The sequence below is a fragment of the Giraffa tippelskirchi genome, chromosome 1, assembly GCF_054371585.1.
Source record: "Giraffa tippelskirchi isolate mGirTip1 chromosome 1, T2T-mGirTip1v1.2.pri, whole genome shotgun sequence".
Taxonomy (NCBI): domain Eukaryota; kingdom Metazoa; phylum Chordata; class Mammalia; order Artiodactyla; family Giraffidae; genus Giraffa; species Giraffa tippelskirchi.
This window is the reverse complement of record NC_137275.1, coordinates 53,097,284-53,122,069: the sequence shown is the minus strand read 5'-3', so window position 1 is coordinate 53,122,069 and position 24,786 is coordinate 53,097,284. Positions and strand designations below refer to the sequence as shown.

Below are 24,786 nucleotides of genomic sequence, written 5' to 3'. Positions count from 1 at the left end.
GCTGATTCCCTGCCAGAGTACTCCTGTGGTCACTATGCGGAAGTGAGGAGAACGGTCAAGCCCCCAGACATCAAACAGGACTGATGTGGGCTCTCCAGTTTCCATGTGTTTCTGTTCAATGAAAAGTCTCCTTTTATGTAGGAGAGCTCCCTCTCTCTAGGAACCTGGTACAGGACCCCTGGGAGCCTGCGCTGGAAGGCAGGTGGGATCTAATGGAACTGGCTGAGCTGCACTCAGTGTCAGCTCCAGACTCACCAGGCATCTACCTACAATCATGCTTGTGCCTTGTGACTCTCTTTTCCCTTCAGGCTATGATCCGTCTTCATCTGGAATGCTGACCCCTATTGCAGTTTGTTTGAGCCTGGTTAAGTGGATTTAAGGGTTTGATGACATATGTTAAGAGCCAGCAAACTCTGACCAGCCACCTATTTTTGTAAATAAAGTTTTATTGGAACAAAGCCGTTCCCATTCATTCACATATTGCCTTTGGCTGCTTTTACAACATAACAGCAGAGAGGAGTGGTTGCTAGAGAGACCATATGGCCTGCAAAGCTGAAAATATTTACTATCTGGCCCTTTATCTAAAGAGTCTGCCAACCCCAGTGATAGATTTAGATCTGCTAACTCTCACAGAGCAGAAAAGATGAGTAAGGGCTTCCCTGGTGGCTCAGTGGTAAAGAATCTGCCTGCTAATGCAGGGAACATAGATTCTATTCCTGGTCCAGGAAGATACCACACACCTTGGGACAACTAACCCAATGGGCCACAACTACTGAGCCAGGGCTCTAGAGTCTGGGGGCCACAACAAGAGGAAACCCCTGCAATGAGAAGCCCAAGCACCTCAATGAAGAGTAGCCCCTGCTTACTGAGACTAGAGAGAGCTCATGCACAGCAGCAAAGACCCAGTGCAACCAAAAATAAAACAAATAAATAAATCCTTAAAAAGAGATAAAAAGACTGCTACAAAAATATGTAAATAATGAAATCCACAGCGGATTGGCAATAGTCCTAATATTGCAATGAAAAAAGGAGGAAACAAGACAATGGAAGCACTCATATTCTCCCACTCATAGTGCAGACTGCTTGTCAGATAAAATAATTATTCTCTAATCAAGTCTGTCAAGAAGTTGGAAGAGAGAGAAAGAGGAAGAAGGGCAGGGGGCGGGGATAGGGGAGAGAAATGAGTAGATGATAGGTAAATTGTGGCTATAGTTTAAATGTTCAGTTTTTAAAAAATGCTGCGGTTGCATTTTTCCCCTTTCATCATCACTTGTTTAGTACTTTTTATAGTTAAGCACTGTTATTAGGGTGTTACCAAGTCAAATTTGGGTCCTCTCACCCAACTCAAAGCAGAGCCAATCTTCTGACACCAGGTTGTGCTGAAGAAAAGGGTAGCATTCATTTCAAAGTGTCAAACAAGGAGAATGGGTGGGTAATGCTCAAAGATCTAAATTCCCCAGTGGCTTTCAGGAAAGGACTTTTAAAAATATCATTAGAGGTGAGAGTTCTGGGGTGCTTGAGCAGCTCATGAACATTCTTCTGATTGGTTGATGGTGAGGTAACAGAGAAGTATTTCAGAAGTCAACATTATCAGCCTTCTATTTCCCATCTGGGATCTATGTGAGGGTGGTCAGCATGCAGTTAATGTCTTCTACCTGTGGTGGTCTTCGTATCTACAAAACAACTCAAGGATATGGCTCAGGATATTATCTTTAGCCCTTGAGGAAGAACTGAAGATCCTTGATTTTGTTTAAAGGCTAAAGTATTATTATTTTGCCTTGCTTGACTTCTTTCCTCATTTTCTCACTTCTCTTATTAAATTTGCTCTTTAGAGCTCATGGAAGGCCAAGGAGGATAAAGCTTTTCTACAAACAAAAGGTGGGGGACATGGTGGTGGTGGGGGTGTCTGTCCCTGGGAAGGTCCTGCAAGCTCCTGCTTGGTTTCAAGAGTTTCACATATGTTAACTCATTTAGTTCTCAAAACAAGAGAGGCAGATACTATTATTCTTGTCCTCATATTATAGATGAAAAAACAGAGGCACAGAGTGGTTAAGGAATCCATCCAAAGTTAACGCAACTAGGAGGTGCCAGGAATGCTTGAATCCAAGCAGTCTGACTCCAGATTTATGTTCTTAAGATCTATACTGTTTTCTTGATTACTAAAACAAACCAGAAAATGTTCAGAGAGTATGGCCTCAGTAGGTAGTAATCCTTTTGGCATGATTTGACATTCTAGCTACCAGCCCTTATACCAAACCTTGGTGCATGGTAAAAGAATTTGGAGATTATTCCTTAAAAAAAAAAGAAAGAAAGAAAGAAAAAAAAAAAACCTTGAATTTTAAATTTCGAGATACATGCTTAGATGAATCCATTAGAAAGTAGCGTTAAATAAGTCCTCAGGCACAGAGGCCCATCAGGGCATCTCTTGAGATTTCAGTGAGTTGGGAGGAGGCACTGGTCAGCAGGTGACAGCTCTGAGCACCCAGGATAGTTCTCCTCTACCAAGAGCTTGGGCTCCAGGAAGGCTGAGGGGCTCTGACTTGGCTCTCAAAGGAAAGTTGTTGTCCTGTCCTGCCTGTGTCCTCTCTGGATAGACCTGTCTTTTCATCTGTGAAACAAGGGAAGTCAGCTAGATGGTCTCAAGGGTTTTTCAAGGGTTAAAAATATTCTGATTCTAGATTTAACGAAATGGAGAAATTATTCATGCCATGTTAATTTGTAGGGGGGAAACCCTTTAAAAAATATGTTTGATTTTTGCAATTTTTATTTAAAAATACATGTAACAAGATGAAGTTATTTGTCCTCTTCACTTCTTTGTCTTCTCCCCACCTCCCCTCTCTGCTACTGGGGAGAGGGTGTTTTGGCAAAAGAATTCATGAGAATTCTCTGTCGAGGGGAACTCTATTTCAAAGGAAGGAAGCACTGCCATCCTTCTCCCAGAGTGGAGCCAGGAATGTCCTCAGCAGTTGGACAAAGGGTCTCACCAGTTTCAGCTAAAAAGGATTGAGCAAAGACCCTGAGGGAGGGAGAGGGTAGGAAAGGATGAGAGACCATTCAGGGTAAACTACAGGGTAAACTACAGTTGCACTGCGTAAACTACAGTGTAACCCCATGAGAACAGAAAAGGAGTATTTAAAGCACCCTTTGCACTTCTTTGTGCTCTTAATCTGCATGGAGTGAGTTTTCCTATTGACCTGGGTCCTTCTGGATCTCATAGGATATGACAATACAGTTTCATGACTGTTTAAAAAAAATGGCCACAAGATGAACCGTATCTCTGCCTGGATGGATTCTTCTGAGTAACCTTTCTTTTCCTTCATTGTGTTTTTCTATACTTTCTAACTTGCTGCACCAGACATGTATTGCTTATATAATAAAAATGGTGCTTAAAGCTATTAAGAGTGTATCAAATGTCTCTAATATCCTAATATTATATTTTGGGAACTGACAAGTCCCCTGGAATTTGTCCATAGAAGAGGATTTGGCTCATAGCAACTCTGAAATGGCTGAAATACTTTATTTTGGCAAGGAATGCTGCTTCTCAATACCTTGGCCACCTGATGCAAACAGCCAACTCATTGGAAAAGACCCTGATGCTAGGAAAGCCTGAGGGTAAGAGAAGAGGGCGACAGAGGATGAGATGGTTGGATGGCATCACTAACTCAATGGACATGAGTTCGAGCAAATTCAAGGAGATAGTGAAGGATAGGGAATCCTGGTGTGCTGCAGTTCATGGGGTCACAGAATCAGACATGACTTTACTAATGGATAACAGCAAGCTGCTTCTCAAAAGATGCAGATATTGAAAGGATTTGTGCTCTCTAGAAATTTTCTGAATTGTAGTCCCTGGCCAGGGCCAGAATATACTCCCTCAGATGATGATATCACACAAACTATGGTGAAATGCTGTTCGGAATTTCTACCCATGATCCAGGAAAGGTAACTGTTGGCTTGAATATCATGAACTTCCCAACTTAAACAGTTTCGTGCTCTGTGAACCTGAATTAATATGCTAACAGATGTGACCATTCCAAAGTTAATGGACTCTCAGGAAATGGGATGTACCCTGGAGGTTCCAGATTTCTGGATGGCTGTGGTTTATTCAGATTATCTTCATTGCCTGAGAGTATGTTTTAGAAAGTCAGTCTAAATTATGTCTGTTTGCTTTTTAGCCTTATTGAACTCTAAATGGTGAACTTAATGAATTACTTTTTCTACTAGTTTCTTACAAGTTATAGGACCACTATGTTAAAGACCTCTGTCTCTCTCTCTGTAATTTGGAGCTAATGGAAGCGTAGGTGATTGGGTAAATGTGTGTAGGTCCCTAGGAAAACACCTAGCGGTTGTTTTTTTTAGTTTTAAAATTTTATTTCTTTATTTATTTTTGACTGAACTGGGTCTTCATTACTTTGCGTGGGCTTTCTCTAGTTGTGGTGAACAGGGACGACTCTTCCTTGTAGGGCACGGGCTTCTCATTGCAGTGGTTGTTTTTAGAATGAATTTAAGAGGATTTTGCTTTCTAGTTATTAACATCTTTGCCCTAAAAGGCAGAATTGCCCCCTCAAAAGTATTGGCTTAATTTGGTTTGTGTTAACATTGACAGATGAGCCTCAGTCAGTCAGTTCAGTCGCTCAGTCGTGTCCGACTCTTTGCGACCCCATGGACCGCAGCACGCCAGGCCTCCCTGTCATCACCAACTTTCGGAGTTTACTCAAACTCATGTCCATTGAGTCAGTGATGCCATCTAACCATCTTATCCTCTGTCGTCCCCTTCTCCTCCCGCCTTCAATCTTTCCCAGCATCAGGGTCTTTTCCAATGAGTCAGCTCTTCGCATCAGATGGCCAAAGTATTGTAGTTTCAGCTTCAACAACAGTCCTTCCAATGAATATTCAGGACTGATTTCCCTTTGGTCTCTTACCATTTTTTAAAAGAATTCCAAGTGACCAACTGAATGAACTGAGTTAATGGAAAGCAATCAGACTACCAGAGATGATTACTTTTGAGGAGGCTTACAAGCAGCTGGAACAGTAGCTGACACCATGTGTTTGTTCACTGATCACTTATTACCAGGGGCTGTTCCCAGTGATGAGGCATCAAAGACATAAGATAGAGCTTCTCTCCCCATGAGAAGAAGAGGCTGCGTTAGCGTGGGGAGCACACTGAGCAGCGGTGGGTGGCCTGGATTCTGTCTCTGGCCAACTGCTGCTGGAGGCAAGCCACTCGAATCTCTAGACATCAGCTTCCTCATGTGAAAATGAGGCGCTTGACTCATTTCAAGAGGACCTTCAGCCTCTGAGATTCCAGAGTGGATGGTTTTTTCTAGGAGGGAGGGCTGTGCGTGGGCACCAGGAACTGTGTCATCTGATGAATGAGTCAGACTAAGGGCGTCAGAAAAGTTACATCTTCACAATCAACACAAGGGCACAGGCAATTAAGAAACACACTTAGCTGACAGCTTGAGTGTTTGTTCCATTCGGAGGATATATTCCTAAAGAGGGACAGGGTGACTCATCAGATGGCTGTAACCTGATGAAGTAGAGCTATCCAATTTCCTTGCTCTGATTCTAGGCAACCGAATGATCTTAATTTAGTTTTCCAAGGCAGTTTCCCCAGGCAAGAGAAGGGGCAGACTTTGACAATTAGAAACTGACATTCTTTTGTGTGAGCAGAATTAGATCACATGGGAGAAATGACTAAGAGTATATAAAGTAGCATTCAAATGCAAAGTACCATTAGTTACGAATCATTCTTACACATTCTTAGCATATGAACTTTTTTTTAAGTGCTAGTAAACCGTGGATGACTTGGTAAATGCAGAAATTCTGTATCTGCAAAGCTGGTCAGAGGTGAAAATTACTAGTATTTACCTGAAAGTGAAAGTCGCTCAGTTCTGTCCGACTCCTAGCGCTTTACAATTTACAAACGGTTTCTACATACAGTACTCCAGTAACTCTGGGAGAGAGGGATTATTTTCCCTGTTTCTAGTTCAGTAAAGCTGTGTATGATGAGGGAGGGTTTGGACTAGCAGTTAAACCTAGGCCGTCTACTGCTCGTCCAAATCACAGGGCTGCTGCAGCTTCCGAAGGAAGTGAATGCTCTGTTCCTATCCATTGGTGCCCCCGACCCACCTACGCGCACGCATGCGCACACGCAGACTCACGCAAGTTACCCTACAAGGTCCATGCTGAATGGGACAACTGAAGGGGTGATAAGAAACAGAGGCAGAGAAGAAACCCAAATGCCAGTCTGTTCAAAGATCATGGAACTGCTTCTCTTTCCCTCTTCAAAAGGCACTCAAAGCGCATAGGGCCTTTCTGGATGGGCTACCCCATGGACGGGTCAGTTCAGCTTTTCTTAGACCCCGAACTCAGACTGAATCTACTCCCTGCAGGTGTAGAAAATGCCTGGTCTGCACAGGTGGAATCAGGTGTGTTGGGCTCCCACCTCTCTTCCCTTGAAAGATTGGTCTGGATATTCCTAGTGAAGGTAGCTGGGGATTCTCAACTGGGGCAGCTCCCCCAGGGCAGCACTGCCTGACCTAACCCACCTGGGGCTCCTGGCATCGTACCTGCTGGAGCTGCTAGTTTCAGATTACTGATGGGGAGGGGACCTGGCAAGCTTGCTTTGTGCCTGGCAAGCCTGGGCTCCCCATCTGCTGTGCAGAGATAGAAACAGAGTGGCAGCTGTGTGCCCAGACCCTTCCCATTGCTGGAGAAGTGGAAGACCGCACTGCTTAGCCGGGGACTTATAGAGACTTAGGGCAAAAGATGAACTGGCTCCATTCCTGCATCTCCTTTTGCTGGATTTACTTTGCTGCCTCCAGACTGAGAGGTAAGAGGCTGGTGGGTGTGCAACTGTCTTAGCTCAGGGGTTACTTCTTTGGTGGAATGTTGGGTGGGCCAGGAAAAGAACAGATGCTTTAACTGTAAGGAAGTATTTCAGCTTCTTACTGTCTCATACTGATCCTGTAGGGCCTGCCAGAGAAGTAACTCCACTTGACCCAGAGCTTGTCCCTAGCTGATGGTAGGTAGGTAGGTAGGTAGGATGGTAGGTAGGGATGATAGACCCAATGCTAGTCCTTGGTCTGTTGCTCTTTGTCTTGAAATACACATAACACTGAAGCTTGATCCAGATCCCTCTTTTTGAGCAGGTGTAGAACCAGCAGATGGAAAATATGCTCAGAAGTTGTTTAGTGACCTTTTTGAAGACTACTCTAATGCTCTTCGTCCAGTAGAAGATACAGATAAAGTCCTGAACGTCACACTCCAGATTACACTTTCTCAGATTAAGGATATGGTGAGTAACATAGTGTTGACTCTTCTCAATGGTTAGAATGAAATTAACAGTGCTTTCTAAAGGGAATGTCTTATTTGGGAATTTGAGAGAGAATGAGAACAGACAGCTCTGTGTGCAAGCTGGTGGGAGAAGGGAATTCCAGGGGAGGAACGCTTTCTACAAAATTAATTTCACTAAATTACCTAAATCTTTCCATGAACATTAACAGTCTTAGAACATCTCAAGAAAGTTGGGTACACATTACATGTTACATTTCTATGAAATGTGCAAAGTTAGCAAAACCATAAAGACAGAAAGCGGAGTTAGGTTGCCAGGAGGTGTGAGAATGATGGGGAAATAGTGATTGACTGCTTGATTGTCATAGGATTTCTCTTTTGGGATGACAAAATGTTCTGGAAGCAGAGAATGGGGATGGTTGCATGACATTGTGAATAAACTGGAAACCGCTGAATTGAACACTTTAAAGTGGTTAAAGTGGTGAGTTTCATGCAATATGAATTTTATCCCAATTTTAAAAGATATTTTAAGATGACATACATTATTTAATGCTCATGTGTGTTTAATTACACAAAGTTATGAAACTTCAAAATCTTTTCTTCTGTACATTGTTGATGTTTCCTGACTTTTTCATTCAAAAAAATCATTCATCAGTTGATCGATTTTCAGAGAAATTTGAGCAGTTGACCCATGCATCCGATAATTTAAATATTTGTCCACTTGATGTTCCAAACACTAATCAAGCAGGAAAAATATGACCTTGGCAGTCTATCAAGGGGATAGATCTGAAAAAACTCTCACTTACTTATTGGAAATAGGTTAGTGCTCTTGGAATTCCTGTTTTGAAGACAGGTGTTTTACAGACAAAGTGTGTTTGATTGAGGTGTCTACTGGACAGTTATATCTGGGTTAATTGTGCAGGATGAGAGAAACCAAATTCTGACTGCCTATTTGTGGATTCGCCAAATCTGGCATGATGCATATCTCACGTGGGATCGAGACCAATATGATGGACTAGACTCCATCAGGATCCCCAGCGACCTGGTGTGGAGACCCGATATTGTCCTATATAACAAGTAAGTGCAAGTCAGTAGCTTCTCAGGAAAGAACTTGTTGATTAAACAGAATGTAAACATAATGGGGCCTCCCTGCTGGGTCAGTTGGTAAAGAATCCACCTGTAATGCAGGAGACCCAGGTTTAATCCCTGGGTAGGGAAGATCCCCTGGAGAAGGAAATGGCAATCCACTCCAGCATTCTTGCCGGGAAGATCCCATGGACAGAGGAGCCTGGCAGGCTACAGTCCCTGGGGTCACAAAGAGTCCGACATGATTTAGCAACTAAACCACCACCAACCACCACCACCACCACCAAACATAATGGAAGAGGAAGGTTTGAAACATGCATGAAGTTAAGTCAATTCATGTTCCTAGATCCTGAACTGATAGTTATAAAACCTCAGATAATAAAATAATAGGTCATAAAAATCTTAGAGCTACATTCTCCCTTTCAGGTGAGAAACTGTATTGGAAGTCGTGTTAGTTTTCTAGGGCTACTGTAACAAAGTACTACAAACTGGGTGGCTTAAACCACAGGAACTATTGTCTCACAGTTTTGGAGGCTAGAAGTATAAGATAAAGGTATTGGCAAGGTTAGTTCCTTCTGAGGCTGTGAGGAAAATCTGTTCTATGTCTCTGCCCTAGATTCTTGGGTGGTTGCTGGCAATCTTTGGTCCCCTGACTTGGAGAAGCATCACCCCAATCTCTACCTTCTTCTTCACATGGCATCGTGTTTCCTGTGTGTTGTCTGTGTCCATATTTCCCCTTGCATTGAAGACACCAGTCATGTTGAATTAGATGCCCACCCTATACCAATATGACCTCGTCTTTTTTAAAAAATTAAAGATAATTTTATTGTGCTTTCCTTAACACAAAAAATTATAGATTTACTGTTTAAAAAAGATAAAGTTGTCTAAATTAAGACACTAAGACAGAAGTAAAAATTGCTCATAATCCCACAGAATATGACCTCTTCTTTTAAATACATTTAACTACTAATTACATCTGCAATGCTGCTGCTGCTGCTGCTAAGTTGCTTCAGTCATGGCCGACTCTCAGCGACCCCATAGACAGCAGCCCACCAGGCACCCCCGTCCCTGGGATTCTCCAGGCAAGAACACTGGAGTGGGTTGCCATTTCCTTCTCTAAGGCATGAAAATGAAAAGTGAAAGTGAAGTCGATCAGTCATGGCAGACTCTCAGCGACCCCATGGACTGCAGCCCACCAGGCTCCTCCGTCCATGGGATTCTCCAGGCAAGAGTACTAGAGTGGGGTGCCACTGCCTTCTCCCACATCTACAATGACTCTGTTCCAAATAAGGTCGCATTCTGAAGTGCCAGGGGCTAGGATTCAACATATGAACTTTTTGCAGATGCAATTCAGCCCATAACAGTGGTGCTTCCTTGCCTATGATCATGTATGGAAAATACATGATACTGTTAAGATTAAGGGGCTTCCCAGGCAGTGCAGTGGTAAATCTGCCTGCCAATGCAGGAGATGCAAGAGACAGGGGTTCAATTCCTGGGTTGCGAAGTTCCCCTAGAGTAGGAAATGGCAACCTCCTCCAGTATTCTTGCCTGGAAAATTCTACGGACAGAGGAGCCTGGCGGGCTACAGTCCATGGGGTCACAAAGAGTCAGGCACAACTGAGCGACTGAATACATTAAGATTAAGTCAGAATGGACCAGCTAGAAGCTGGCCCATGGATTTTGGACTTTGTATAGAGTGGAAGATGAACTGGACCATAAGATCACCAGTTGGCCTTTTCCTGGTCGGAGAGCAAGTGGTCTTAGTGAGTAGGCAGGTAAGGCTTAAGTTTTTCAAATTGTAAAGTGTGCATGAATCACCTGAGGACCCTGCTAAAATACAGATTCTTATTCAGTAGGTCTGGGGTAGAGTTTGACATTCTGCATTTCTATGAGCTCCAGATGGTAGTGCTGCTGGCCCATGGACCACACTTTGAGAATGAACCAGATCACTCTGTCTCAACTCAGGGTCAGCTGCTCCACCTGTTGTGAAAGGGGTTCTCTCTCTTTTTATTCTGGAACTCAAGTTTCTCAGAGTTAAGAAATTTCCTCTTTGAGCACAGCAAGATGAATGAGGAGCAACTTGGAGAGGGGGACTCTCCTGGGAACTCAGCCTTCTATGGGGCGTGAGTTTCCATTCAGGATGCCACACTGGTTGGTTGCAGCCTGGATTTTAGTTTCAGTCCCTACTCAGCTTGTCCAAGGGTCATAACCTTGTGAATCATACCTCTGATCCTGCTGACCATTCCCCACTCTGAGTGGCCAGAGTATCTTTCCTACTCTATGCCTTCCTAAGCAAGATAACATCCAAGTGCTAAGTCTCTTTCAGCCATGTCTGACTCTTTGCGACCCCATGGGCTGTAGCCCACCAGATTCCTCTGTCCATAGGATTCTCTAGGCAAGAATACTGGAGTGGGTTGCCATTTCCTTCTCCAAGTACTGGTGCTTTATTACCATGGTTCACATCCTGCCCCCTCCCCCCCCACAGCATACACACACATACACATAAATAGAAGGCAAGAGAATGAGCCAGGATGTCCCTCACCTCCTCCTGGAGAATAATCAGAGGATACACTTTACATAGAACACTTACCAGAATGCTGGTTCTCCTTTTCCTCTTGCTTTGATTGACTGAAGCAGTGACCAGCTCTTACTGCAAATCTTCTTTGCGAGCTGGCATGGTGACCTAAGTTAAGCCTGCCCCAGACCTCCTTTATCAGCGAAGCCAGTTATGCACTCATGAGCTCACACAAACCTGTGGTGGCTTTGGTAAATTTTGTCCTCATTCTCTATCCTTCCCCTCCCTGCCCAGATCGCTGGCCTCCTTGAGATGTGTGAGTTCTGGTCTCCACACTTTTCCACACAGACCTTTCCCGCTATACTGATTCATCAATTCTTTTGTTTCTCTGGGCTAACTCTTTAGTCTTCTTTGCTCTCCCCTTATGGACAGTTCTGTTTTGAACCCTCTTTTCTCCTGTGTATTCTCCTTCTCAGTAACATCAGAGTTTTACTATCAATATTTAGAGGAAACCCTAAATGTAGCTGTGATTGGATGTCATTTGCATCCCTTTGAGCAGCTGAAATGAGAATGGAAGAGAGTTAGAGTATCAGGCAAAGGAGGGATCCCAGTGATAGCTGTTACCCTGACCCTGGTCCTTCTAGCTGAATCCCTGGACCTGTAGAATCTTCTGATCTCGGATATAGTATCAGTACTTCTCAGAAACCGGTACTGAACCTTGTAGACCCCAGAATGGGCTTCCTGAGTGGTGGTAGGGAGAATAAAGAGGGGTGTAAGACAGATGATCCAGTTGTGTGTGATAAAGATAGTTTGGGCAGGAAGATTCACCATTGGTGCCTGAGTCCATGGGTTAGATTATCTGAGGAGTGATCAGGATGGTGATGTGCCTGTAAGCTATTTCATGTGAGGAGCAGTCAAATTATTTATAGAAAGAGAGAGGTCCTTAGGAAGACTTGATGGCTATCATAGGCAATCAGAGAGAAAATAAGGTAGAGGGAAAAGAGAAAATTCCTCCAGAGGACAAAACGCAAAACAATGGTAGAAGTTAAAGGGTTTTAAAATTGCATTTTAATTCAATTAAAAGAAAAACTAATAATTTGAATAATGAGTTTTCCTAAGAGGTAGTGAGCTCTATAACAATATAATGACTCAAGCAGATATTGGCTATTAGCAGTTCAGTAAAGGAATAAATAAATTGGGGCTTGAAGTTCTGGTGGGGTTGTTTAGTATAGGTCTGTGGCCAATATAATGGTTGGTGTAAGAGACTGCAAGGATTCCTGACATTTTTAAATTAGGTAAAGAGTGGATTACAGAAATTTCAGATGTGTGTTTATTATGAGATAGTTTCAATGGCTGGATTTGAATGAACAGGTTTAACACTTGGATTTTAGACCTAATGAGAAATTGGGTACCCTGTTGAAATCAGATTTGTTTATAATTTAGCTTTAAGTTCTGCTTACGTAGCCTGGATGATAGAAAGGGTAGGAAAACTTTCAGATGAGATTGGATATACATATGTCAAATTTGATCAAATTTTACACTTTAAATGTATGCGGTTTATTGTATGCCAATCAGTAAAACTCTTTAAAAAGGAAAAAAACAAAAGATGAGATTGGTAGTAAAGGAGGGAGAAGAGGAACAGGTTTGGAGAAAAAGGTATGGATTTATTATGAGACCTGTTCAGTTTGGGAGACCAAAGGAACATTCACACAGAGATGGCCAACAAAGAGATCACAAAGGCAAGTTTAAAGCCTGGAAAGAAGGTCAGGGATAGAGCTATCAAAAGCCCTTTAAGCCCTTAGAGAGCTGCTCAAGGAGATCTGGAAGCATTGGTGGCCATAGGAAACCATTGCAAGAGCTGAGCTGTAAACTAATGTGATCAGAGAAACCAGGGAAATAAATACTGGACACGAAGTAATTAATAGTAATGTCTTCAAACTCCTCCTGAGTAGCTGGAGTGATGTTTTCAGACAGTGGTCTCCTTTGCCCTCTGGCTTCTGGTTGGGTTGGCCCAATGAGAAACATTGTGAGCAGTTGGAGGGAGAAAAGAGAGTAAGGTTGGGGCATGTATTCCCTTGCTCCCTTCTTATAGTTATTATCTTTGGCTGGCTGTGTCCTTTGACAGAAGGCATGTCTCCTATCAGAGAAGGAAATGGCAACCCGTTCCAGTATTCTTGCCTAGAGAATCCTGTGGACAGAGGAGCCTGGTGGGCTGCTGTCCATAGAGTCGCACAGAATCGGACACGACTGAAGCGACTTAGCATGCATGCATGCGTTGGAGAAGGAAATGGCAACCCACTCCAGTATTCTTGCCTGGAGAATCCCAGGGACAGAGGAGCCTGGTGGGCTGCTGTCTATGGGGTCGCACAGAGTCGGACACGACTGAAGCGACTTAGCAGCAGCAGCAGCATGTCTCCTATCATGGTGACCCTCTTCTGCCACTCTTCCCTCCAGGTACTGGTAATTGCACCTTCCCTTCATTTCTTCAGGCCCAGGAATGGTAATAACTTTGCTGTTACTAGTCCTAGAGTGGTTGCCCTATACTTATCTTAGTAGATAGTCCTTTTATTAAATCCTCCTCAAGCTATCTAATTTGAATGTGCCATCCATTTCCTGCAAGGACCATGACTAATAGAATCATTCTAGCTCCAGATATATTCTCTCTGACTCCCAGATCTCTTATACCAAGGTAAGATAGGTGAGTGATGCCCCAATTCTCAATTCTTGTATAGCTAATTATATATACTTTTTATTTTTACAGAGGGTAGGTTCTGGCATTTTCAAAAACGTCATTTTGTTGTCTTCACAAGACCCACATTAAAGATCCCCTCTTTAGACTTGCATTAAAAATTGAGCACCGCAATTCAGCTGCAATGCTTTGATTAGAGTGGACACAATCAGACCATTGCATTGTGGTACCTAAAGGTTAATAAGTAGGAAAAAACTTGTAAAACATGCCAGTTCTTAGATCTAATACATCATCTGCTAGCAATTTAACCTAAGGAAAGAGTCAGTGGATAAATGCAACAGTTTGACGACAGGGATGTTCACTGTTGCATTGTTTGTAAATGTAAAAAATAGAAACAACCATAATGTTGAACATCAGTGAGCTGGTTAAATTACTATGGCACATCTCTAAAAAGGAGTATAATTGAATATCATTTAGCCATGAAAATATTGTTGCAGAAGATTATGGACAGATGACCACCTACATTTTAAAATTGTCTCAGTCTTGTTTTTGGTAAACTAACTTTTTTATTTCAAGATAATTTTACAGAAAAGTTGCAAAGATGGTACAGAGTTCCTGTATCTTTTCACGCAGTTTTCCTTAACATCATGTCTTACATAACCATAGTACATATGCCAAAACTATTATAATATTATTAGTGGTGCCAGTGGTAAAGAATCTGCCTGTCAATGCGGGAGACACAAGAGATGCAGGTTTGATCTCTGAGTCAGGAAGATCCCCTGTTGTAAGAAATGGCAACCCACTGCAGTATTTTTGACTGGAGAATTCCATGGGCAGAGGAGCCTGGTGGATTACAATCCATGGGGCCACAAAGAGTTGGATACGACAGAATGACTGAGCACACAACTAAACTACAGGTTTTATTTAGACTTCATCAGCTTCTCCCCTAATGTACTGTTTTCTGTTTCAGGATCTAATCCAGCATATCACATTACATTTAGCCATAATACATTTTGTAGGGAAAAAATTGTAAGGAACACTCAGAAAAATATGCATTAAATATTAACAGAAACGTATCAGTTAAGGCCGAAAGCATTGAAAACTGACTTTGTCTACCTTGTCAAAAAAGGAATTTGTAGGAAGGATTTGTTACAGCTCACTGAATTAAAAGAGAAAAATCATTGATAAGGCCTTGGAAAGGACAGACTAGGACTACTCCATAGTTCAAGACAAGGGGCTATTGAACTTTTAAAAAAAATTTAATTAATTGATTTTTCTAGGAATCCATTACCAGATTGACTCTTTTTGGTCTTTGGGTCACTCTACTTAACATTTAAACTCCAGGGAGTGTGAATCAGTTGAACCTAGCTCAGTTCACAAGCCAGCCCCTGGCCAGGGGAGCCTAGGGTACCTTGATCATCATTTCATCTGCCTTACAATGGTGGTGGAGAAAGAGTCATTCCCCAAAGCAAAATAGAAATTTTGTACCCCCAAAGTGCCAGCTATAAATGTTGATAAAGCAAAAACAAGATATATCTAGAATAAATTATTATCTTTTAGATTATAGATGAATCATTTTTTCCTCTGTGTTTTTTAGATGTTCTACAATAAACATGTAAAATTCTTCCAACAGCGACAAAGAGTTACTTTAATATTCTTGTGCCCAAAGTTAACAAAATCATTTAAGCAGAGTCTCTCGGTCAGATTTTAGCCTCGTTTACTTTTTGTCTGGGTGTTTGCATCATTATACTTGGACCAAGAGAATGGCATTGGGAATGGAGAGGAAGGGATGATAGGCAGAGATGCTTATTCATTTAATTTTGGTTGCGCTGGGCTGCACGCGGGCTCTCTTTAGTGGCTGGCGGTGAGCGGGGTCTACTCTTCGTTGGGGCGCACTGGCTTCTCATTGCAGTGGCTTCTGTTGTGGAGCCCCGGCTCTGCGTGCGCAGGCTCAGTAATTGTGGCGCATGCGCTTAGTTGCCTCACGGCATGTGGGATCTTCCTGATCCAGGGATTGAACACGTGTCCCCTGCATTGGCAGGTGGATTCTTAACCACTGGGCCACTAAGAAAGTCTGGCAGAGATGCTTTAAAGGAAGGCTCCAAGAGAACTCAGCCCTAACTAGTTATAGGAGATGGAGAAGAAGGGCAAATTAGAGTTGATTTTGGACTATCAAGCCAGAGTGACAAGAATGATGGTCCATTGCCAAAGACACTGAAGTGATGGGAAAAGGGTGGTGAGCTGTCTGGGTTAAAGAACTTGGTGAGTTGTCCTGGCAAGCAGCTCTCATTTTCCTCCTCTGACCTCCAGGGCTGATGATGAATCTTCTGAGCCCGTGAACACCAATGTGGTCCTGCGGTATGATGGGTTGATCACCTGGGATTCACCAGCCATCACCAAAAGCTCCTGTGTGGTGGACGTCACCTACTTCCCCTTTGATAATCAGCAGTGCAACCTGACCTTTGGCTCCTGGACCTACAATGGCAATCAGGTGGACATATTCAATGCCCTGGACAGTGGAGACCTCTCCGACTTCATTGAAGACGTGGAGTGGGAGGTGCACGGCATGCCTGCTGTGAAGAACGTGATCTCCTACGGCTGCTGCTCTGAGCCTTACCCGGATGTGACGTTCACTCTCCTTCTGAAGAGGAGATCCTCCTTCTACATTGTCAACCTCCTCATCCCATGCGTCCTCATATCTTTTCTGGCTCCCTTGAGTTTCTATCTCCCAGCAGCCTCTGGGGAAAAGGTCTCCCTGGGAGTGACCATACTGTTGGCCATGACTGTATTTCAGCTCATGGTGGCAGAGATCATGCCAGCCTCAGAAAACGTCCCTCTGATCGGTGAGTTCAAGTCTCTTACACTTTTGAGTCAGCTTTCTGGTGACTGCAGCTGTATCTGTGCCTTTAAACTCGTAACAATTAAGTCAACTACAAACTCAACACAGGCTCATTTAGTGTCTTCAGTTGGCATCTCTGAATAGTGATGTGGCTGTTCAAGACAAAGCTGGTCTTGAGGTCTCCAGGTTTACCCAAAAGAGGAATGAGAGCTGTGTGGTTTAGAGCAGTGGTTCTTGAAGTATGGTCCCTGGACCCACAGCATCAGCCTCAATTTGGATATACAGATTCTCAGGGCCCACCCTAGACCTGCTGACTAGGGTGGGGGTAAAGCCTGCAAACTGTTTTCACAAGCTTTCTGGGTGATTCTGACGAGCTTTTTGTTCAAGTCAAAAAACCACTGGCTTTTAGGCTAAGGCCCTGATTTTGAAGTCAAAGAAATCTGCATTTGAACTCTGACTTCACCATTCCTTCCTTGATCAACCTTAAGCAATTTACTAAATCTTTGAGTCTCTACTTCATCATCTTCAAAATTTGTGTAATTGCTACCTCACTGTGCCATTGCTTAGCACAGAGCCTGGCATATGGTGAGGACTGAACAAACAGTGACTGTTAGTATCTTATCACATCACAAGGGGTTTCTTCTTGGGAAAAATGGTAAACATGATGGAAATGATGAGCTAGATTTTTAAGCCTGCCATCTACCCTTGATAGAATAATTCTCAACCTTTATTGGGTATAATAGGTGTGAGAGAGACTGTTAAAAATGCAGGTTCCTGGTGGTCCAATGGTTAAGACTCTGTGCTTCTACTGCAGGGATGTGGGTTCAATCCCTGGTCAAGAAAGTTCCACATGCCATGAGGTTCAGCCAAAGGAAAGAAAAAGAAAAAAAAAATACAGGTTCTCACAGCAAAAGAGGTTTTTAAAAAGCAGTCTTGGACAAGATTTGGGAATCTGAGGTGATTCTAAAGTAGATCACATTTTCAAACATCTGCAATAATGAAATGTTCCTCCAAGGGTAGGACTGTAGACTGTGGCTGCCATCACTGCCTTCCTTTTCCTTTACCTGTCTTGTGAGATCCCTTCTAATCCCTTTAATACCTACTTCCTGCCACCAAGGATAACACCCAGATCCACCACCTCTGCCTCAATGACTTATGTTGTAATAGATGCTTACAAGAATCAGAAGCTAGATCTAGTTTTCAGTTCTTTAAAGCAATCAGTGGGGGGAAATTTCAAAACACCAAGAGACTTAGAGACCAATATAAAAGAGATATGATACTGTCTTTTCTCTCCTGCATGTAGTATTACCCATCTGAATAACATTCAGATGTTATTACATTGGTTTCTCTGTTTGGAGATTTCTTCCTTGTTATGTTTCTCCAAGCAAGTCACATACACACACTCACACACACACAGATACACACACACACTCGCACTATGCACATCTTTCTGAGAAACAGACACAGAAAGTTCTCTCCTTTCTCATCACCACTAATAAAGAGGAAACGGTGTGTTGGTTCTTTCATTACTTCTCCTAAGGCAGAAATGATTGACAATGATGACATCCTATCATAACCCTGTTTGAGGCAGGATCAATAAGCAGATCCCGCTCTCTAGTTTACCAGCGACATAAAACAGCAAGCTGGCTCAGTTTCTGAAGAAAGATGTCTCAGAACATGTCTCATGAATTTTACAAGCATTACTTTTCCTGTCTCTGTGATAATATGAAGTGTATCTTTTTAGGAAGGGTACACACAGATCTTTCTTCAGAGTATTTAATAGTCACAATGTGTTATTTGTAGCACCTATGAAATAGAGTTCCAGTTTTAAGAAATGTATTTACATTTCCTGCATTAAGTATAGCATTTGATTCAGGCTTTTGACCCATAGCCTTTACAATGTAAAGAAAGATTTTACTTTTAATTTACTCAGCTGCTGCTACTGCTGCTGCTAAGTCGCTTCAGTCGTGTCCGACTCTGTGCGACCCCATAGACGGCAGCCCACCAGGCTCCGCCGTCCCTGGGATTCTCCAGGCAAGAACACTGGAGTGGGCTGCCATTGCCTTCTCCATTGCGTGCAAGTGAAAAGTGAAAGTGATGCCAGGCTCCTCCATCCATGGGATTTTCCAAGCAAGAGTACTGGAGTGGGTTGCCATTGCCTTCTCCAATTTACTCAGAGCTTTTAGCAAATAATAAACAGATGATGAACATTATTCATGTATTGTTTTCATCTGTTAAGATAATCATGTGAGTTTTTTCTTTTCCTCCATTTGTGTTGTGAATTACAGTTTTCTGTTGTTGAACTGAATCCTTCTTTATTGTGATGAGTTATCAATTAAAGACACCATAGGATTTAGTTAGCCAGTAGTTTTTATAGGAGTTTCTCAAATGTATCTATAAATAAAATGGCCTTAATATTTCCTTTCTTGCTTCTTTTAGAATCAAGGCTAAATTTATTTCATGAAATGAACCAGTTAGGCAGCATTCCCTCTTTTCTATTTTTGAAACAACTTGCATTAACATATGAGTTATCTGTTCCTTAAAAATTCAGTGAAACTCACCTGTAAAACCTTTTGGTTCTAGAGCTTTTTGGAAGATGGGTGGGTTCAGTTCAGTTCAGTCGCTCAGTCGTGTCCGACTCTTTGCGACCCCATGAATTGCAGCATGCCAGGCCTCCCTGTCCATCACCAACTCCCAGAGTCCACCCAAACCCATGTCCATCGAGTCAGTGATGCCATCCAACCATCTCATCCTCTGTCGTCCCCTTCTCCTCCTGCCCCCAATCCTACCCAGTATTAGAGTCTTTTTCAATGAGTCAACTCTTCGCATGAGGTGGCCAAAGTATTGGAGTTTCAGCTTCAACATCAGACCTTCCAATGAACACCCAGGATTGATCTCCTTTAGGATGGATTGAATGGATCTCCTTGCAGTCCAAGGGACTCTCAAGAGTCTTCTCCAACACCACTGTTCAAAAGCATCAATTCTGCGGCGCTCAGCTTTCTTCACCGTCCAACTCTCACATCCATACATGACCACTGGAAAAACCATAGCCTTGACTAGACGGACTTTTGTTGGCAAAGTAATGTCTCTGCTTTTAAATATGCTGTCTATGTTGGCCATAACCTTCCTTCCAAGGAGTAAGCGTCTTTTAATTTCATGGCTGCAGTCACCATCAGCAGTGATTTTGGAGCCCCCCAAAATAAAGTCTGACACTGTTTCCACTGTTTCCCCATCTATTTCCCAAAAAGTGATGGGACCAGATGCCATGATCTTAGTTTTCTGAATGTTGAGCTTTAAGCCAACTTTTTCACTCTCTTCTTTCACTTTCATCAAGAGGCTCTTTGGTAGAGGTATTTAATTCCTATTTCTATTCAAACATTCTTTCTTCTTAGACTAAATTTGACATCTTTTAGATGGTAAAGAGTCTGCCTGCAATGTGTGAGACCCAGGTTTGATCCTTGGGTTGGGAAGATCTCCTGGAGAAGGAAATGGCAACCCACTCTAGTATTCTTGCCTGGAAAATCCCATGAATGAAAGAGCCTGGAGGGCTACAGTCCCTGGGGTCACAATTAGTCAGTCACGACTGAGCGACTAACACACATATTTATAGAAATTTCATCTAGGTTTTTAATGTATTATCATACAACCATTTGTAATGTTATTTAATTGTTTTCTAAATTTCTATCCTCTTATTTTTTCTATTGCATCCTTTTTCTCTCTTCTGCCACTATTCAATGAATGGCCTTTGTTTATCAGTTTTATAGCTCTTTTCAAATAACTTGTTTTTGTTCATCTTCTAGGTTCTGTGTTCTGTATTTCCGAAATTTGTTCACTTATCTTTATTGTTTCTTTCATTAATTTTCCTTTTTCATGACTATTTGCTTTTTGCAATCACATATTAAAGACTAATAGGGACACAATATCTCCTTTCTTCTCTAGTAGGAGTGAGATCCCATATTAACAAGGTTTAAAGACAATTCTGAGAACTGACCAAGATCATTCATTGCTTTATTTGTTTTGCTGAATGTAGAAGTTTTTCACATAGTGATAGCAAAAATTTACAAACCTTTTAACTCAAGGAAGAGGACAGTGCTGAAAACTTTTCCTGTGTTCTTTCAATTAAGCTTCACCATAGTCTTGTGAGTTAGGTATGAATATTATAGTCATTCTATAGAGAAGAAAGCTGAGGCTTACCAGAAGTCTACTGAATGACAGAGCTGAGATTTGAACCCAGTTTTATTCAAAAGTCTATACTAGTCACCATTAATGGGTACAACTTCTAGTTGTTTCTTCGTGAGTCAAATATGAAGACAGTTTTTCTCCCTAAATATATGTTTATATTATAAATATATATTTGGCTGCTTCAGGTCTTAGCTGTGGCACGTGGGATATTTCATTGCAGCACATGGATTCTCTAATTGAAGTTTGTGAACTTAGCTTTTTCTCTAAATGTGGGATCTTAGTTACCCAACCAGGGATAAAAAACCACGTCCCCTGCATTGCTAGATGGATTCTTAACTGCTGAACCACCAGTGAAGTCCCTTGAAGACAGTTTTAAGCTAACTTGGTTGCTGTTATTTTCCCAGGCAAATACTACATAGCCACAATGGCCTTGATCACAGCCTCCACTGCCTTGACCATTATGGTGATGAATATCCACTTCTGTGGGGCCGAGGCCAGACCAGTGCCACCCTGGGCCCGGGTGGTCATCCTGAAATACATGTCCAGGATCTTGTTTGTCTACGACGTGGGTGAGAGCTGCCTTAGCTCCCACCAAGACAGGGAGCGAGACCATCTTATGAACGTTTATGACAAAATTCCAGAGCCTAATCTGAAAACATCCAGAAATAAAGACCCTTCCAGAAAGAAGGAAATGAACAAACTCTTAAAGAATGACTTGAGGTACCAGGGTGAGAACCTGGAGGATGGTGACAGTTACTGCGCACGGTACAGAGTGCTGACGAGGAATATTGAATACATTGCCAAGTGCCTCAAAGACCACAAGGCCACCAATTCCAAGGGGAGTGAATGGAAAAAGGTTGCAAAAGTCATAGACCGATTTTTCATGTGGATTTTTTTCATTATGGTGTTTGTGATGACTATTTTGATCATAGCAAGAGCAGATTAGTGAGCATTTGATATGTGGGAATAAATCAATAAAAGTCCCTGTGATCTACTCTAATGCTCTTCCAAATCAGAAATATCTATATCCATATTTACACACACATACACAAATATATATAAATTAGGGGTTATGTTGTCTTTACTTTTTATTTTTAACTTCAGATCAGTATTACAGCTGTCTCAAAATTTCAAGGGCAAGACAATGGAGGAAATAGAGAAGGGTCACTGGTATATCCTACCAGAGGGGTAGGTGACTTCTAGATCACACGATTATTCTCTCCTTCAGCAGTGCAGTTAACAAAGCATACTGCAGTCTGTTTAAAATTTAAAGCAAAACAAAAGAAATTGCTTAGCCCCTACTGGAACATGCTTTTAAAAAAAGGAAAATAGTCATATATTCCTTAGTGTTAATTTAAGTCTCCATGTTACCTTTCTCATTTCTCTGGTGCATTTCAAGCTGTATTTCAAATGATGGAATAAAAACATTTTGCGCCACGTAAAGAAAGTCTAAGGACTGGCAACTCAGTGGGGGAAAAGAGCTTTCTTTACATTGATAATGTCATATATGTTGGTTATGTTTTATACGAACCTTAAAGATGAAGTCATTCCTACATTTAGTCTTGAGTTTAAGTAAAATCACCTGCAAACCAGGCTGATTTTTTCATTCATGCAGTTATTCACCAAACATTTACTTTCTCCTACCTATAATAAAGCTACATGATTCACATTTGAAGTGGGTGTTGTACCAAATCTTATGCACAAGTCTGATCCTTGCTAATCTCCACCACAATTCTGTGAGCTAGGTGGACAGGTGTTTCTAGTCACCTTTCTCAGAGGAAGAAGCTGTCTCTGAGGAAGGTGGGTGTAAGTGACCTGCCTCCGCATCCACCTAGGTGGTAAGTAGAGCTGAGAGATTAAACCCTTCGCCCTGTGAGTCTAGGCCAGGTCTGCTAAAGCCACACTGCTTTTTGGCTGAGACAGATCATGATTTAGGATGGTAGTGATTGAGAGGTTTTTTTTTTTCAAGATTTTTTTTTTTATGTGGATCATTTTAAAAGTCTTTATTGAATTTGTTACAATACTGTTTCTGTTTTACAATTTGGTTTTCTGGCCGTGAGGCACGTGGGAGCTTAACTCCCTGACCAGGGATCAAACCTACATCCCCAGGATTAAAAGGTGAAGTCTTAATCACTGACCACCAGAGAAGTCCTGACTGAGGGATTCTTGTTCTTAATTCAGAATTTCTGCTCTAAATTACTGCCTATGCTTCTCCAGTTTTTTCCTACTTTGAGTCAAATATGTCTTCAAATTTCCTCGCTTGCATCTTGATTAAAATGATCCAAGTACTAATACACATGCCCTAACTTCCAATCCCTCAATTATTCTTTTACCAATAAAAAACAAATGAGCCAACATGGAGAGAAGACAAGAGTTAAGCTAGAAAAGAAGGATGGTATTTGGTTTAAACATATATACATTGTTTTTTAATCTTGTGTTTACTTATTTGTAAAGTATCTATTGTGTACCTACTATATACTGAGTGCTATGTCAGCTTTGAAGGGAACAAATACAAAACATGATTTCAACCCTTTAGTTTCCTATATAGTGTTTGTAGTTCAGTAGAGGAGATAGTTAAGAAAGCAGACAAATACAACATAGTGTAAAAGTGCTATCATAGCATCATGGACAATATGCCATAGAACAACGATGATTAATCTGTTTGAGGGAAAGCTTGGGAAAGACTTTGCAGGGGTGTACCATTTGAGCTGGGTTTTGAAGGATGCATAGGCATTTGCTAAACAGAGAAAGGAGTGAGTTGGGGTTAGGAAGATTTGGGGAAATATAGTTTAGAAACAGATTATTTTTTTTTCTTTAACTATAGAAGTACTTTTATGAGTAACAACTGCATTTGGCAATAAATAATAGAAAACCCAATGGACCGTGACTTAAGCAGATAGAGGTTATTTATCTACACAAAAGTAAATCCAGAGTTACAAAGTTCAGGGATCTAACCATCTTCCCTTTGTGTTGTTTTAAGGCACAAAATTCTAAGTTTGCAGTAATTCATTATAACAGCAATAGAAGACTAGTACAGTACCCAATGAGCAATTTTATGTGTATAACTTTTTCCGTATTTTAGATCATTTGTCTTAGATAGATATATCTATAGCCAGATTGAGGCAGCCGTATTGAACCATGTGTGCAAAAATGTTGAATTTATCCTAAAAACATCTGAGAACATGAAAGAATTGCAATCACGGAGTGATAGAGTCAGACTTGTACTTCAGAAATGAGATTGGGGTGGAAGTCAGAAGATTGTAGAGAAAAGAGAGAAGAGATAGAGAGATTAACTGAATTTTTTTTTTAAACCTGTTCAGGGAATTGATAGAGACAGCTTGACCCAAGACGGGAATAAGAGAATGAATCACGAAGTGTTTATGACCTAGACTGGACAGGACTTGGTGACCTGTTGGAGTGGGAGAGGGTGACATTGAGAATGATCCGAGCTTTCCATCTCAAACAACTGAGGTGAAGAGTAAAGAAGGACCAGGTTTTGGAGGAAAGAATTCTATTTAGGATGTCTTGAGTTGTAAATGCTTGTGGGACATCCTGGTGGAATAATTTGGGAAGTAACTGAAGATGCATTTAGAACTTCGGCGAAAAGTGAGAACTTCACTCAGGTTAGTTGTTAAAGTATTCATTAAATGATTTCAGTGGGTAAGACACATGTTAAACAGTAAGAGACTCAAATGAACAGAAATGCATTATTCACCAGGGTACCAGAGGCTTACAACTGTCCTGCATCACTAAAGCAATTCCCTGCTGTGCTGTCATTTCTCCATTCACAAATCTACTTCTCCAAGCACACTGAGGTCCTCTCCAGGTCTAGGGCCCAGAAACTCTGTCATTATTCTCTTTGTGTCTTTTGTGATAAGGATATTCTCTTTTTATTTTTTGTGGCAGTAAAGGGTGTAGTATGAGGTCATTAGCCATTAAACGCTTATTGAAACAATGAGAGAGTAAAAGGAAGACTTAAAAGGTTGAAATAAAGTGCCAAAATGTTTAGACTGTTAAAGAGCCCCCCATCCTATGCAATGTACAAAAATAAATTCCAGGTGATTCAAGACATAGATGTAAAAATAAACAAAAGGAAAAGGCATGTAAGAAAACCTAGTTAACTTTCTGAATAAAATTCTCCACCTCCATAAAATTTAAGACATGGCTACTGCTTTGAAAGAG

General features: G+C 41.7%; 1 protein-coding gene across 3 annotated transcripts in view; it reads left to right on the top strand.

Moving 5' to 3' along the window:
• Positions 1–22,276, top strand: part of CHRNA9 (cholinergic receptor nicotinic alpha 9 subunit) — a 75,938-nt gene extending 53,662 nt beyond the window's left edge. The window contains exons 1-5 of one of the 3 annotated variants that reach the window (XM_081592003.1): positions 6,132–6,832; positions 7,152–7,297; positions 8,216–8,370; positions 15,894–16,426; positions 21,009–22,276. In XM_081592003.1, the coding sequence (XP_081448129.1) occupies positions 6,769–6,832; positions 7,152–7,297; positions 8,216–8,370; positions 15,894–16,426; positions 21,009–21,550 (1,440 nt within the window). In that variant the 5' untranslated portion in view covers positions 6,132–6,768 and the 3' untranslated portion in view covers positions 21,551–22,276. Of the gene's footprint in view, positions 1–6,131; positions 6,833–7,151; positions 7,298–7,661; positions 7,775–8,215; positions 8,371–15,893; positions 16,427–21,008 lie in introns of those variants that run through there. The other 2 variants (XM_081592020.1, XM_081592012.1) reach the window with 2 other exon arrangements.
• The last annotated feature ends 2,510 nt before the right edge of the window (positions 22,277–24,786 follow it).